This window comes from Amblyraja radiata, chromosome 3 (assembly GCF_010909765.2).
Source record: "Amblyraja radiata isolate CabotCenter1 chromosome 3, sAmbRad1.1.pri, whole genome shotgun sequence".
NCBI classification, from domain to species: Eukaryota; Metazoa; Chordata; class Chondrichthyes; order Rajiformes; family Rajidae; genus Amblyraja; species Amblyraja radiata.
In genome coordinates, this window is record NC_045958.1 from 33,960,226 (window position 1) to 33,973,820 (window position 13,595).

General features: G+C 46.5%; 1 protein-coding gene across 1 annotated transcript in view; it reads left to right on the top strand.

The window, feature by feature from the left end:
* The window catches only part of ostf1 (osteoclast stimulating factor 1), a 79,955-nt gene that overhangs the window by 37,163 nt on the left and 29,197 nt on the right, over positions 1-13,595 (top strand). The window contains exons 3-4 of the mRNA XM_033017564.1: positions 10,519-10,569; positions 10,667-10,730. Of these exons, the coding sequence (XP_032873455.1) occupies positions 10,519-10,569; positions 10,667-10,730 (115 nt within the window). The remainder of the gene's footprint in view (positions 1-10,518; positions 10,570-10,666; positions 10,731-13,595) is intronic.

Below are 13,595 nucleotides of genomic sequence, written 5' to 3' on the forward strand. Positions count from 1 at the left end.
GTTGTATATTTTCCCCTAATATTTGACCTCCCAAAATGCAATGCCTCACACTTGCTCAGTTTAAACTCCATCTGCCATTTTTCCACCCATTTCTGTAGGTGATCTTATGTTCCACAGCATACTGTGACAGCCTTCCTCGCAGTCTGCAACCCCAGCAATCTTGGCGTTATCTGCAAACCTATCTTAACTAATCCATCTATGCTCATGTCCAAGTTATTCACATTAAAACAACAGAAGTCCCAGTAGAGATCTCTGTGGAACTCCACTGGTCACTGACCAGCTTTAATATTGTCTGTCCATCACACCCCTCTTCTATCAGTAAGCCAGTTATGAATCCATATAAGCAAGTCACTTAACCTTATGCATCTTAAGCTCCTGGAATGAAGGTCTTTATCAAAACATGGACAGGTTAGGAGAGTGAGCAGAGATGTGGCAGATGAACTTCAGTATAGCAAAATGCGGAGTCAGGCATTTTGGTAATAAGTATAAAGGCGTAGATTATTTTCTAAATGGAGAGAGAATCCAGAAATCGGAGGCGCAAAGGGACTTGGGAATGCTGTTGCAAGACTCCAAAAAAGCTAATTTGCAAGTCGAATCAGTAGCAAGGAAGCAGGGCTGCCAACTCTCACGCTTTGAGCGTGAGACTCACGCCCTCAAGCAAACTCTCAAGCCCTCACGCTCATCAGAAATTTCTCACGCTCAGTGGTGAGAAATTTTGTGATCAACGAAAATTAAAAAACTCGGATAAACTGCATGGTCCGCGGGTGTTGGAGAGCCGGGGCTGTGGGAGGGATGGGAGCGGAACCAGCGGCGGGAACAGATGCGGGGAGCCGGGACTGGCGATTGTGTTTGCGGCGCTGTCGAGTGTTTGCGGCACTGCGAGTCGCTCACTGCACCTCTGGCCATGGAGCACTCCGGACAGTGCGAGTGTCCCGGGCCGCGGAGCCGGCGGAAGCGTTGTGCCGCTGCCGCAAGAGTCTCTGTGCCGAAGGGACAGACTCTCAAAGGGAGGTGGAGAGAGGGAGAGGGGAAGGAGACAGGGAGACAGTGGGGGGAGAGAGAGAGAGGGGGGTGAGAGGAGAGAGAGGGGAGAGACAGAGGGGGCGTGAATGGAGAGAGAGAAGAGGGAGAGGGGGGGGGAGAGAAGGGGGGAGAGTGAGGTGGGAGGGGGGGGGGAAGTGAGAGAGGGAAGAAAGAGGGAAGAGAGAGAGGGGGTGGAGAGGGTAGGAGAGAATGGGAGAGAGAAGGGGAAGAGAGGGGTGGTAAAAGAGAGAGGGGGAAGAGGGGGAAAGAGAGAAACGGGGGAAAGAGAGAGATAGGGGGGGCAAATAAAAAGAGATAGAGACAGAGGAGAAAGAGAGGGGAGAGAGGGCAAGGGGAAGAGTGAGGTAGGAGGGAGAAATGGGGAAGAGAGGAGGAGAAAGGGGGGAAGAGAGAGGTGAGAGGAGAGACAGAGAGAGAGGGGAAAGAGAGAGGGGAGAGTGTGTGGAGAGGGAGAGAGAGGGGGAGAGAGAAGAGGGGGAGAGAGAGAAGAAAGAGAGGGGGAGAGAGAGAGGGGGAGAGAGAGTTAGGGGAAAGAGAGGGGAGAGAGAGTTAGGGGAGAGAGAGTTAGGGGAAAGAGAGGGGAGAGAGAGTTAGGGGAGAGAGAGTTAGGGGAAAGAGAGGGGAGAGAGAGAGAGAGGGGGGAGAGAGAGAGGAGAGAGGGGACAAGGGAGAGGGGGAAGAGTAGGTTGGAAGGGAGAGAGGGGAGAGAGGGGGAGAGAGGGGGGAGAGAGAGAGGGGGGGAGAGGGAAGGGGAGAGAGGGGGAGAGAGGGGAGACAGGGGAGAGAGAGGGGGTGAGAGGAGAGGGAGAGAGGAGAGAGAGAGAGGGGGGAAAGAGAGGGGGAGGGGAGAGATAGAGGGGGAGAGAGAGAGAGAGAGAGAGAGGGGGTTGAGAGGAGAGAGAGCGGAAGAGAGAGGGGGGGGGAGAGAGAGAATTTCTGTGTCGAATTTGCCCAGGTGACCGGCATGGATCAGGCTGCGGCTCGGTGCATCCTGGAGGACAACCAGTGGCTGCTGGAAGTAAGTACCAAGCACTGGGTAGATACGGTGGAAGGTAGTGGACTTCAAATGGGGGTGGTTGGAGAAAGCATCCCGCTTGCCTGCTAGATTTTCACTTACTGTAACTGCAGGAAAAATGTTCCCGATGTTGGGGGCGTTCAGAACCATGGGTCACAGTTTAAGAATAAAGGGGGGGCAGTTAGGACTGAGATGAGGACAAACTTTCTTCACGCAGAGTGTTGTGAATCTGTGGAATTCTCTGCCACAGAAGGCAGTGCAGGCCAATTCACTGGATGTTTTCAAGAGAGAGTTACATTTAGTTCTTGGGGCTAACGACATCAAGGGATATGGGAAAAAAAACAGGAAAGAGGTACTGATTTTAGATGAATAGCCATGATCATATTGAATGGCAGTACTGGCTCGAAGGGCCGAATGGCCTAATCCTGCACCTATTTTCTATGTTTCTATGCTTGAGTATATGGCTATAAAACTCGATCACTTGATTTTGAAGCATTCATGCATGGTGGAGGTATAATGTAGTCATAGAGTGATACAGTGTGAAAACAGGCCCTTCGGTGCAACTTGCCCACACCCGCCAACATGTCCCAGCTACGCCACCTGCTTTTGGTCCATACCTCCAAACCTGTCCTATCCATGTATCAGTCTAACTTTTTCTTAAATGTTGGGATGGTCCCTGCCTCAACTACCTCCTCTGGCAGCTTGTTCCATACACCCATCACCCTTTGTGTGGATAAAGTTACCCCTTAAAAAGTTACCTCTTAAAAATACTTCATACAAAAAACATTGAAAACATACTTCTACAGTGCACTAAAACATGATTTTAACACATCAAATTTCAAAAGGTTCCTACCCTTCTTCCACACCCTCTCCCCACTCGGTTGCTCCACTCCCTCACCGGGTACCTCCAAGGCCAGTGATCAGTGATCGCACAGCCTCCCCCCTTTCAAAAACGCTCCAATCCAATTTAAAGCATATATATTGCATTCAAGTGTAAGTTCTAAGACTCGCTACAGTATGCACCATACTGCACAATTTCAAGCTGAAAAATGCAAATGTTCCATACCAATGGGAGGGGGCACCCTCCTCCCTCCTCCCTCCTCCCTCCTCCCACCCCCCCCCCCCCCCCCCCCAGTCGCGATGCTCCCTCGGGCTTGGTCTCTCGCAAATTTCTCACTCCCAACTCTCACCCAATGTTGGCAGCCCTGAAGGAAGGCAAATTCAATGTTAGCATTTATATCAAGAGGACTGGAATACAAAAACAGAGATGTAATGCTGAGACTCTATAAGGCGCTGTCCAGGCTGCGTTTGCAGCACTGTGAGCAAATGTGGGCCCCATATCTGAGGAAGGATGTGCTGGCTCTGGAGAGGGTCCAGAGGAGGTTTACAAGAATGATTCCAGGAATGAGTGGGTTAGCATATGATGAGTGTTTGACAGCACTGGGCCTCTACTCACGGGAGTTTTGAAGGTTGAGCGGAGACCTCATTGAAACTTACAGAATAATGAAAGGCATAAATAGAGTGGATGTGGAAAGGATGTTTCCACTGGTGGGAGAGTCTAGGACCAGAGGTCATAGCCTCAGAATTAAAGGGCGCTCTTTTAGAAAGGAGGTAAGGAGGAACTTCTTTAGTCAGAGGGTAGTGAATCAGTGGAATTCATTGCCACAGAGGGCTGCGGAGGCCGTCAGTTGATATTTTTAAGGCAGAGATAGACAAATTCTTTATTAGAACAGGTGTCAAGAGTTATGGGGAGAAGGTAGGAAAATGGGATTAGGAGGCTGAGATCGGCCATGATTGAGGCGGTGGACTTGATGGGCCGAATGGCCTAATTGTACTTCTATAACTTGTGAGCTTGTGAAATGCCTTTAAAATCTATGTAGAATGTGTTTACCTGTAACGATCTGCACATGATATTAGTCCCCTTGTGATCACTGAAGCTAATAACCAGGTCAGTTAGTTAAAATCGCATATTAGGGGCTGTCTAGTATCGTCCCTTTTTTAGTTTCATTATTTTTACCATCGAGTTATTTTTGAACTCGGTTAATGAATTTATCATTGTGGGATTTGAATGTGCCCTTAGCTTTTCTTATGCACGACCATAATGACTTGGTTACTGTCTTGGCATTTGTGACCTTATGAATACTATCTTGATGTTAAACTAGCTGATACCAGGTCATGGTGAGCTACAAGTTTGTGCAATAATTTGGAAATCTGTGGCTTTTGCTTTTTGTTCCATCATAAACCAGTTGATCATTGATCGCCTTCCTCTACCTGAGATTTAACGGGCTGAAAAATAGTTTTAAGCCTTGGTATCCTATTTGTGATGGACCAAGAAGAGTTTTAAATCACCATGCTAATTATTCGCACCAATCGCAGCTGTAGAATATACCACCTAAAACAGCACTACAGAGCATGACATGACAATGAATGCTGTTCTTTCCAATGACAAGCAGTTCCTGAAAAATGAAAATACGAAAAATATATGTGAACCAAACTAAATATTGTTTTTCATTCATGTTACCATGTACACCTCATGGACTCACAGTTGACTGATCAAGGACAGTGCTGATTAATAAAAGCATTTTCAATTTGTGAGTTGCAAATTAAGCAGTCAAAATAAATTGTTTTCATTTTTCAATCTACTTGGTTTCGTCAAAATGAAAAAGTTGCTAAACGCAAGTTGTGTCTCTTTGATGCTTTTACTGACTTGTTTTGGCAGAAACTTTATTTCCGATTTCCACTGAATGCAGTGATTTTAGCTTTGAAATTTGGCTCTATCCCTTACTTTACAAGCTTTATATAAAATCTGCCATATTATATTTGTTTATATAAAATCATTCCATATTAATTTTTATTCTTTCAAGTGTGGGTACATACTGGTCCAACTCTTCAATTCCGACCAAGATGCAATATCAAAGCTAGTCTAATTTGCCCACGTTTGGCTCATAAACCATTCCTATCCATGTACCTGTCTTTTAAATGCTGTTATAGTACCTGCCTCGACCACCTGCTCTGACAGCTTGTTCCATCCTTGGTGTGAATAGGTTGCCCCTCGGGTTCCTATGAAATCTTGACACTCTCACCTTAATCTTCTGTTTCTTGATTTCCCTTCATTGGGTAAAATACTCTGCATTCGCCCTATCTATGATATCTTCTAACAAAAATGTTTCTAAACTGTAAGACTAAATTTTCCATAAATACCTTCAGATAATCCCTTTATTAATAGAAAGGTTCCCATCACAGTCTATATGAACACTGGCTATTTTTGATGGGATAATTCTATAACTCTTGCTCTTGCTCCATCTGTGACTATTTATTTTTTTCTAAAATCATTTTGTTTTTCAGAACAATATTTCAATATTATTTAACCTAAAAATATTTTCATGAGGCAAGATATGATTTCAAACAATAATAATATGATGGAAGCATTGGGTTTATTAATATAGTAAAGTTACTGTTATGGTGAAGACTATTTCCATTGTGGTTGTTAATGATATACTTTGACTACTTATTCTTCAACCTCCTGCACACATTAGTGTTGCGGGAATTTAAGATTATTGTGTTTTTCTGGTAATTGATCAGTGAAGTTTGAAAGAATATAGATGCAGGATTTATTATGGAGGGCATTACTAATTTCTTTTGGGACATGATGCAGAAAATCAACATTTAAACCAGAGTCATGAGGCCGAGATCAATACTAAAACTATATTGGATGGGATGATAAAATCATAGATTTGGAGAAACAGAAAATTGGGTGGTCAAGATTACAGACCATCCCTGGGTTACAAGTACCTGACTTATGGATACCTGCACATTCGAACGAGTTCCGATAATATTAATACATCCAAAAGTCTGGTGTTTGTACATAAGTTTATTCCAAAGAATAGCAGAATTAGTTTCCTCTCTCCATTTTTAATAGGTGCTATTTCTTGCCAGTCCTGTGTGTGCTTTGATAACATTCATTACAGTTCTGTGGAGTGCAATATTGAGTGGTCTTCCCAACTTGGAGGCAAAATCAACTATAGGACATCTATAAAAACGAAACGCATGGGTTACCTAGCAACAACCTTACTTCCACATGTAGAGGATGAATACTAACACGGATTAGTTGAACTGAATCAACAAACAATCTGCCAGAGGGACTCAACAAGTCGAGAAGTATATGTGTACACAGTAGGAGAAGGAACGTTTCAGGTTGAAACACCACATCAGGACTTCTTGCCTCTCAGATACTGCTCGATCACGGAGTTCCTCCAGTGGAAGGTTTGTTGCTCCACGTTTGTGCATCTAGAACAGCGTTTCTCAACCTTTATACCCTGTGGAACCCTTGAAATAATTTTCAAGTCGCAGGGAACCCCTACATAAAAATTATTAGATATCTTTAATAATCTCCTTCTTACTCTTTCATAAACTTAAGGCAAACATAATATATTTTTCTGATAACTGGTTTAAGCAAAAAATTACGCGTTTTTCTCAAGTATATTGACAGTGCAAAAAAAAAACTGAAATCAAACTGCTTGTTAAGGAGACCTCATAAGGAGGTTTTCATTCACACAAAAAAATCTACCATATCTGTAAATATGAATCCATCACATACAGCTCCTGTCCACTGACCACTAAAGGCCGTTTCACACTGGTGCCGTATAAACGTTACTAAATATATTCCCAATGATTATTATACTTTTAAATGATACTAGACCAAGTGCAGACCCGTTGAGTCTGTTTCCCCAACGGCGTTTGGGGGGGGGGGGGGGGGGGGGGAGGGGCTGCGGCATCACACTCACATTAACCACCCCCCAAACACACAGGTGGGGGGAGGGGAGGTGAGAATAGGGGAGGGAGGGGAGAGGAGGAGGAGGAAACGGGACAGATTTGGGAGGGAAAGGAGAGCGGGGGTAGGAGGTGAGAGAGGGGGATGGGGAGAGAGACGTGGGGGAGGGGGGGAAGGGGAGGGAGGGGAGGATGGAGGGAGGGGGAGAGGGGTGGGGGGGAGAGAGGGGAAGGAGTGGGGAGAGAGGAGGGGGAAGGGTGGAGAGAAGAGGAAGAGTGGGGAGGGAGGAGGAGAGGGGTAGGGGGAGTGATGGAAGAGGGGTAGGGGAAGGGGCGGGGGGAGAGAGGGAAGGGGGTGGGGTAGAGAGGGAAAGGGGGTGGGGGAGAGAGGGAAGGGGGGTGGGGGAGGGATGAGGAGGGGGAGAGGGGTAGCGGGAGTGGTGGAAGAGGGACGGTGGAGTGGTGGAAGAGGAACAGAGGGGTAGGGGAAGGGGTGGGGGAGAGAGGGGATGGGAAGGGAAGAGAGGGGTGGAGGAGGAAGAGGGGTGGGGTAAGGGGAGAGAAGTGGAAGAGTGGGGAGGGAGGGGTAGGGGGAGTGGTGGAAGAGGGACAGAGCGGTATGGGGGAAGGGGGTGGGGTAGAGAGGGAAGGGGAGTGGGGGAGAGAGGGATGGGTGGGAGAGGGAGAGGAGAGGGAAACATAGAAATTAAGTGCAGGAGTAGGCCATTCGGCCCTACGAGCCTGCACCACCATTCAATATGATCATGGCTGATCATCCAACTCAGTATCCTGTACCTGCCTTCTCTCCATACCCCCTGATCCCTTTAGCCACAAGGGCCAGATCTAACTCCCTCTTAAATATAGCCAATGAACTGGCCTCAACTACCTTCTGTGCCAGTGAATTCCAGAGATTCACCACTCTCTGTGTGAAAAATGTTTTTCTCATCTCGGTCCTAAAAGATTTACCACTTATCCTTAAACTGTGACCCCTTGTTCTGGACTTCCCCAACATCTGGAACAATCTTTCTGCATCTAGCCTGTCCAACCCCTTAAGAATTTTGTAAGTCTATAAGATACCCCCTCAATCTTCTAAAATCTAGCGAGTACAAGCTGAGTCTATCCAGTCTTTATTCATATGAAAGTCCTGACATCCCAGGAATCAGTCTGGTGAACCTTCTCTGTACTCCCTCTATGGCAAGAATGTCTTTGAGCATTGGGCATTGTGACATCGCACGATGGAACGTTCACCAGGGGCTGGGGCTGCTTCTATGGGTGAGAAGCCAGTATTTTTTGAAATATTGGGGGGGGGGCTGCGGCATCACACTCACATTAACCACCCCCCAAACACACAGGTGGGGGGAGGGGGGATGAGAAGAGGGGAGGGAGGGGAGAGGAGGAGGAGGAAACGGGACATATTTGGGAGAGCGGGGCAGGGGGTGAGAGAGGGGGATGGGGAGAGAGATATGGGGGAGGGAGGGGAGGAGGGAGGGAGGGGGAGAGGGGTGGGGGGAGAGAGGGGAAAGAGTGGGGAAGGGGGGAGAGAAGTGGAAGAGTGGGGAGGGAGGAGGAGAGGGGTAGGGTCTGTGTGAAAAATGTTTTTCTCATCTCGGTCCTAAAAGATTTACCCCTTATCCTTAAACTGTGACCCCTTGTTCGGGACTTCCCCAACATCTGGAACAATCTTCCTGCATCTAGCCTGTCCAACCCCTTAAGAATTTTGTAAGTTTCTATAAGATACCCCCTCAATATTCTAAAATCTAGCGAGTACAAGCCGAGTCTATCCAGTCTTTCTTCATATGAAAGTCCTGACATCCCAGGAATCAGTCTGGTGAACCTTCTCTGTACTCCCTCTATGGCAAGAATGTCTTTGAGCATTGGGCATTGTGACATCACACAATGGATCGTTCACCAGGGGCTGGGGCTGATTCTATGGGTGAGAAGCCAGTGTTTTTTGAAATATTGCGGGGGGGGGGGGGGGGGGGGGGGGGGGGGGGGCTGCGGCATCAAACTCACACTAACAACCCCCAAACACACAGGTGGGGGGAGGGGGGTGAGAAGAGGGGTGGGAGGGGGGAGAGGAGGAGGAGGAAACGGGACAGATTTGGGAGAGAAAGGAGAGCGGGGTAGGGGGTGAAAGAGGGGGATGGGGAGAGAGATGTGGGGATGGGGGGGATGGGGAGGGAGGGGGAGAGGGGTGGGGGAGAGAGGGGAAAGAGTGGGGAGGGAGAGTGGAGGGGGTGGGGGGAGAGAAGTGGAAGAGTGGGGAGGGAGGAGGAGAGAGGTAGGGGGAGTGATGGAAGACGGACAGAGGGATAGGGGGAAGGGGGCGGGGGGAGAGAGGGAAGGGGGTGGGGGAGAGAGGGGTGAGGAGAGGGAGGGGGAGGAGAGAAGGGGAGAGAAGTGGAAGAGTGGGGAGGGAGGGAGGGGTAGAGGGGTAGCGGGAGTGGTGGAAGAGGGACGGGGGAGTGGTGGAAGAGGAACAGAGGGGTAAGAGGAAGGGGTGGGGAGAGAGGGAAAGGGAGGTGAAGAGAGAGGGGTGGGGAAGAGAGGGATGGGTGGGAGAGGGAGAGGGGTGAGGAGAGGGAAACATAGAAATTAAGTGCAGGAGTAGGCCATTCGGCCCTTTGAGCCTGCACCGCCATTCAATATGATCATGGCTGATCATCCAACCCAGTATCCTGTACCTGCCTTCTCTCCATATCCCCTGATCCCTTTAGGCACAAGGGCCACATCTAACTCCCTCTTAAGTTCCGATTGGACATATGTGAACATTGGGCATTGTGACATCACACAATGGAACGTTCACCATTGGCTGGGGCTCCTGCAAAGGCATATGTAAATGGATCCATTCCGATTGGACATCTGTGAGCATCGGGCATTGTGACATCACACGTTGGAACGTTCACCAGGGGCTGGGGCTGGTGCTGCTTCTATGGGTGAGAAGCCAGTTTATTTTTGAAATATTGGGGGGGGGGGGGGAAGGATTTGATTAAAAACGTGTAGTTAAACACGACGAAATGTAATGAGGAGCGGATTCTTAGAAAGAAAAGTGAAATCTCTACCGAAATGGAAAAGATGTCGGCGATTCTGCGTCTGGTTTCGGAGTTGCAGTGAATCAAAGGAAGAAATGCAGCCGGCAGCCGTCCATGTAAATGGATCCATTCCGATTGGACATCTGCGAGCATTGGGCATTGTGATTGGACATCTGCGAGCATTGGGCATTGTGACATCACACGATGGAAACTAATCAAAAGGAAGAAAGGCAGCCGGACGGACGGCAGGCGACAGGCACACAGTTTTATATATTAGATAACAGATTGAAGACTTTATTATAATACCCAAGAATTTTCCAAGAATGTGCCGTATGTACATAATAAAATTACGAATATGAAATTCAACACAAAAATGATTCAAAAAATGCATTTACATATGATAAGCCTATTTATCACAATTTCTCTCGGAACCCCTAGCAACTTCTCGCAGAACCTTAGCGTTCCGGGGAACCCCGGTTGATCTAGAGTCTCGGACTGAATGGCTGATTCACTCTTCTGACCTTTTGTGTTGCTCTGTGGCTACATAACGTAAAACATTTGGGAGCTTACACTTGTATTATCAGTTGGGTTCACTTTGTATTGCTCAGTTTATTTGCATTGAGATATTTTTTAATTTCTTCCTTTTTTTTCTTTTAGCCAGATGAATTATATTTTGATGAAGGGGACATACTTTATATTTCAGATAATGTAAGTTTCTAATTGATTTGTATCACCTAGATTGATTAATCAAATATTTTTTATGATCGTAATTAGATTTTTATTTTAACTATAATTTTGCTTTAAGAGTGATCCCAATTGGTGGAAAGGCACATGCAGAGGTCGAACAGGATTAATTCCAAGTAACTATGGTAAGCAGAGGAATAGAATTTTTATATTTGATTTTGCAGCAGACTAAAAATGTCTCGGATATTTATTGTTGAAGTCTTTGAATAATACCAGTGCATCAGTGCTTTGTCTTGAATGATTTTGAGCCTATTGAAAGTAATTAAAAATAAAAAGAATAAGAATTAGACCGTTCAGCCTCTTGTGCTTGCTTTGCCATTCAATAAAATCATGGCTGATCTTTACATCAGCACTTCGTGACTTTTAGTGTAGAGATGCAGTGCAGAAACAGGCCCTTCAGCCCACCGGATCCACAGTGACCAGCGATTCCCGCACATTAACCCTATCCTACACACACTAGGGACAAATTACATTTATACCAAGCCAATATACCTACAAACCTGTACGTCTTTGGAGTGTGGGAGGAAACTGACAATCTCGGAGAAAACTCATGAAGGTCCTGGGGATAGACACAAAATGCTGGAGTAACTCAGCGGGACAGGCAGGATCTCTGGAGAGAAGGAATGGGTGACGTTGCAAGTCGAGACACTTCTTCAGACTGATGTCAGGGGAGTGGGAGATATATAGATAAGGACGTGTAAGGTAAAAATAGGATAACGGGAATGGTGATCAAGAAAAATTAGTACAGATCAATGTTAGCTGGAGGAAGTTAACAACAAAGCAAACAACAAGAGCTGTGGTAGCGAGTCTGGGTTTAAACGAGGTCGTAGCGTCAGAGAGCAGGAGGAATCACAGGGGGAGCAGCAAGAGAGGATGTTGCTGAACTCTCGTCGGAGAGAGGAGGAGAACTTCTTTAAAGTAGACATACCATGAGGAGATTTTGCAGTGGTGCATAAAAATGTGTAGGAAGGAACTGCAGATGCTGGTTTAAACCAAAGATAGACACAAAATGCTGGCATAATTTAGCAGGACAGGCAGCATCTCTGGAGAGAAGGAATGGGTGACGTTTCGGGTCAAGACCCTTCTTGATGATGTTTCGGTTTGAGACCCTTCTGTACGTCAGAATCGAACCTGAGTCCCTGGCGCTGTAAGGCAGCAACTCTACCGGTGTGCCGCCCACTTCCTTGCATTAACATCCATTTCATTCAATAACATTCAATTCACATAGCATCCATTTGTATCTGATATTGTTTAAAGTTGACTTGTCATTCATTGTCATTACCTTTGTCATATTGTCTGATTATCAACATTGACTAGAAATTCAACTGGATCAGTCACATAAATAATGTGGTTACAGGATAAATCATAGACTGGATGTCCTGATGCTCGTGATACCCAAACATTTTCCGCCATCTGCAAGGCAGCAACCAGTAGTGTGGTGAAAAAGTCTTTAATTGCCTAAATGACAGCAGCTCAAAAATTCCTGGGATGTTGAGGATATTTCTGGCAAGAACACCACCCACAATTACTCTTGAAAAGGAGATGGCGAGTCACCTTGAACAGCTGTAGACAATGGATTTGTTTTTTGAGGAGAGATTAAACAGACTAGGATGATACTCTAGAGCAGGGGCCTCCAAACTTTTCAGCATGAGGGCCACATTATATATTTGGCAAAAATAAAGAGACAATAAATAGACAATATGTGCAGGAGTAGGTCATTCGGCCCTTCGAGCCAGCACCGCCTATTTCACTGTGATCAGGGCTGATCATCCACAATCTGTACCCCTTTCTTGCCTTCTCCCCATACGCTTTGACTCCGCTATCTTTAAGAACTCTATCTAAGTCTCTCCTGAAAGCATCCAGAGAATTCCACAGATTCACAACCCTCTGTGTGATTTTTTTTTTCCTCATCTCCATTCAAAACGGCTTACTCCTTATTCTTAAACTGTGGCCCTGGTTCTGGACTCCCCCACCATCGGGAACATGTTTCCTGCCTCTAGCGTGTCCAAACCCTTAATAATCTTGTATGTTCATTAGGAGACCAGAACTGCACACAATTCTCCAGGTGTGGTCTCACAAGGGCCCTGTACAATTGCAGGAGGAAAGCAATGTCTGTTTTGCTGTACGGACTCGATTTTGGAGGGAATATTCCAGTTCCGATGCACAAACAGGGGTAGTGGATAGACAAGGTAGCCGATGGCGTCCGCGGGCATGGAATGGACTTTGGTCACTCGCGTTTTCTCTGAATCGGAGATAGAGAGGGCGTGAATGTGAAGGGAAGAGTTGGGGCTCGAGCATAGGAAAGTGGGAGCTGGTTGGAAACTGGCAATGAGGGAGATGAAGCGTTAAAGCGGTGAACGAGAGCAGGAAGCAGCACCAATACAGACATGATGTACCTGAGAGAGATAGAGAGGTGAGGGAAGGATCTGGCGACGACTGAAACAAGGAATGATCTACGTATTCTACAGGGAGAGAGACAGAGCCTGAGCACAACCGGCTCCCACCTGGAACCAGGAATTCGGTTTGAACCCATTCTTCCAAAGATCCGTTCCGAAGAAAACAAATCTGTTGTTTGGAGAGCAAATGCTGCAAACACACTACAAATTCTCTGAGTCGCTGGACTTTAGGACCCGGGGGAGCCCAGAGCTCAGAGCTTGCTGCGTGCCAGATAAAATCTCGTGGCGGGCCGGATGTGGTCCGCAGGCCAACGTTTGGAGACCTATGCTCTAGAGTTTACAAAACAAAAGTCAGGAGAGTCGAGTGTTTTATTGTACCTAAATGGAACAATGAAATTCTTACTTGCAGCAGCACAACAGTTTTGTAACACAGTACTCAATATATAATATATGAAACAAATATATTTTTTAAAGGATTTAATAAATTAAAAAAAAACAATATAATGCAAAGAACTAAACAAAGCCCGAAGTCCCTAGTTCAACAAAGGCAGTTCGTAATCTGTTTAGTTGGAGCTTGTAGTGTTCATTAGCCTG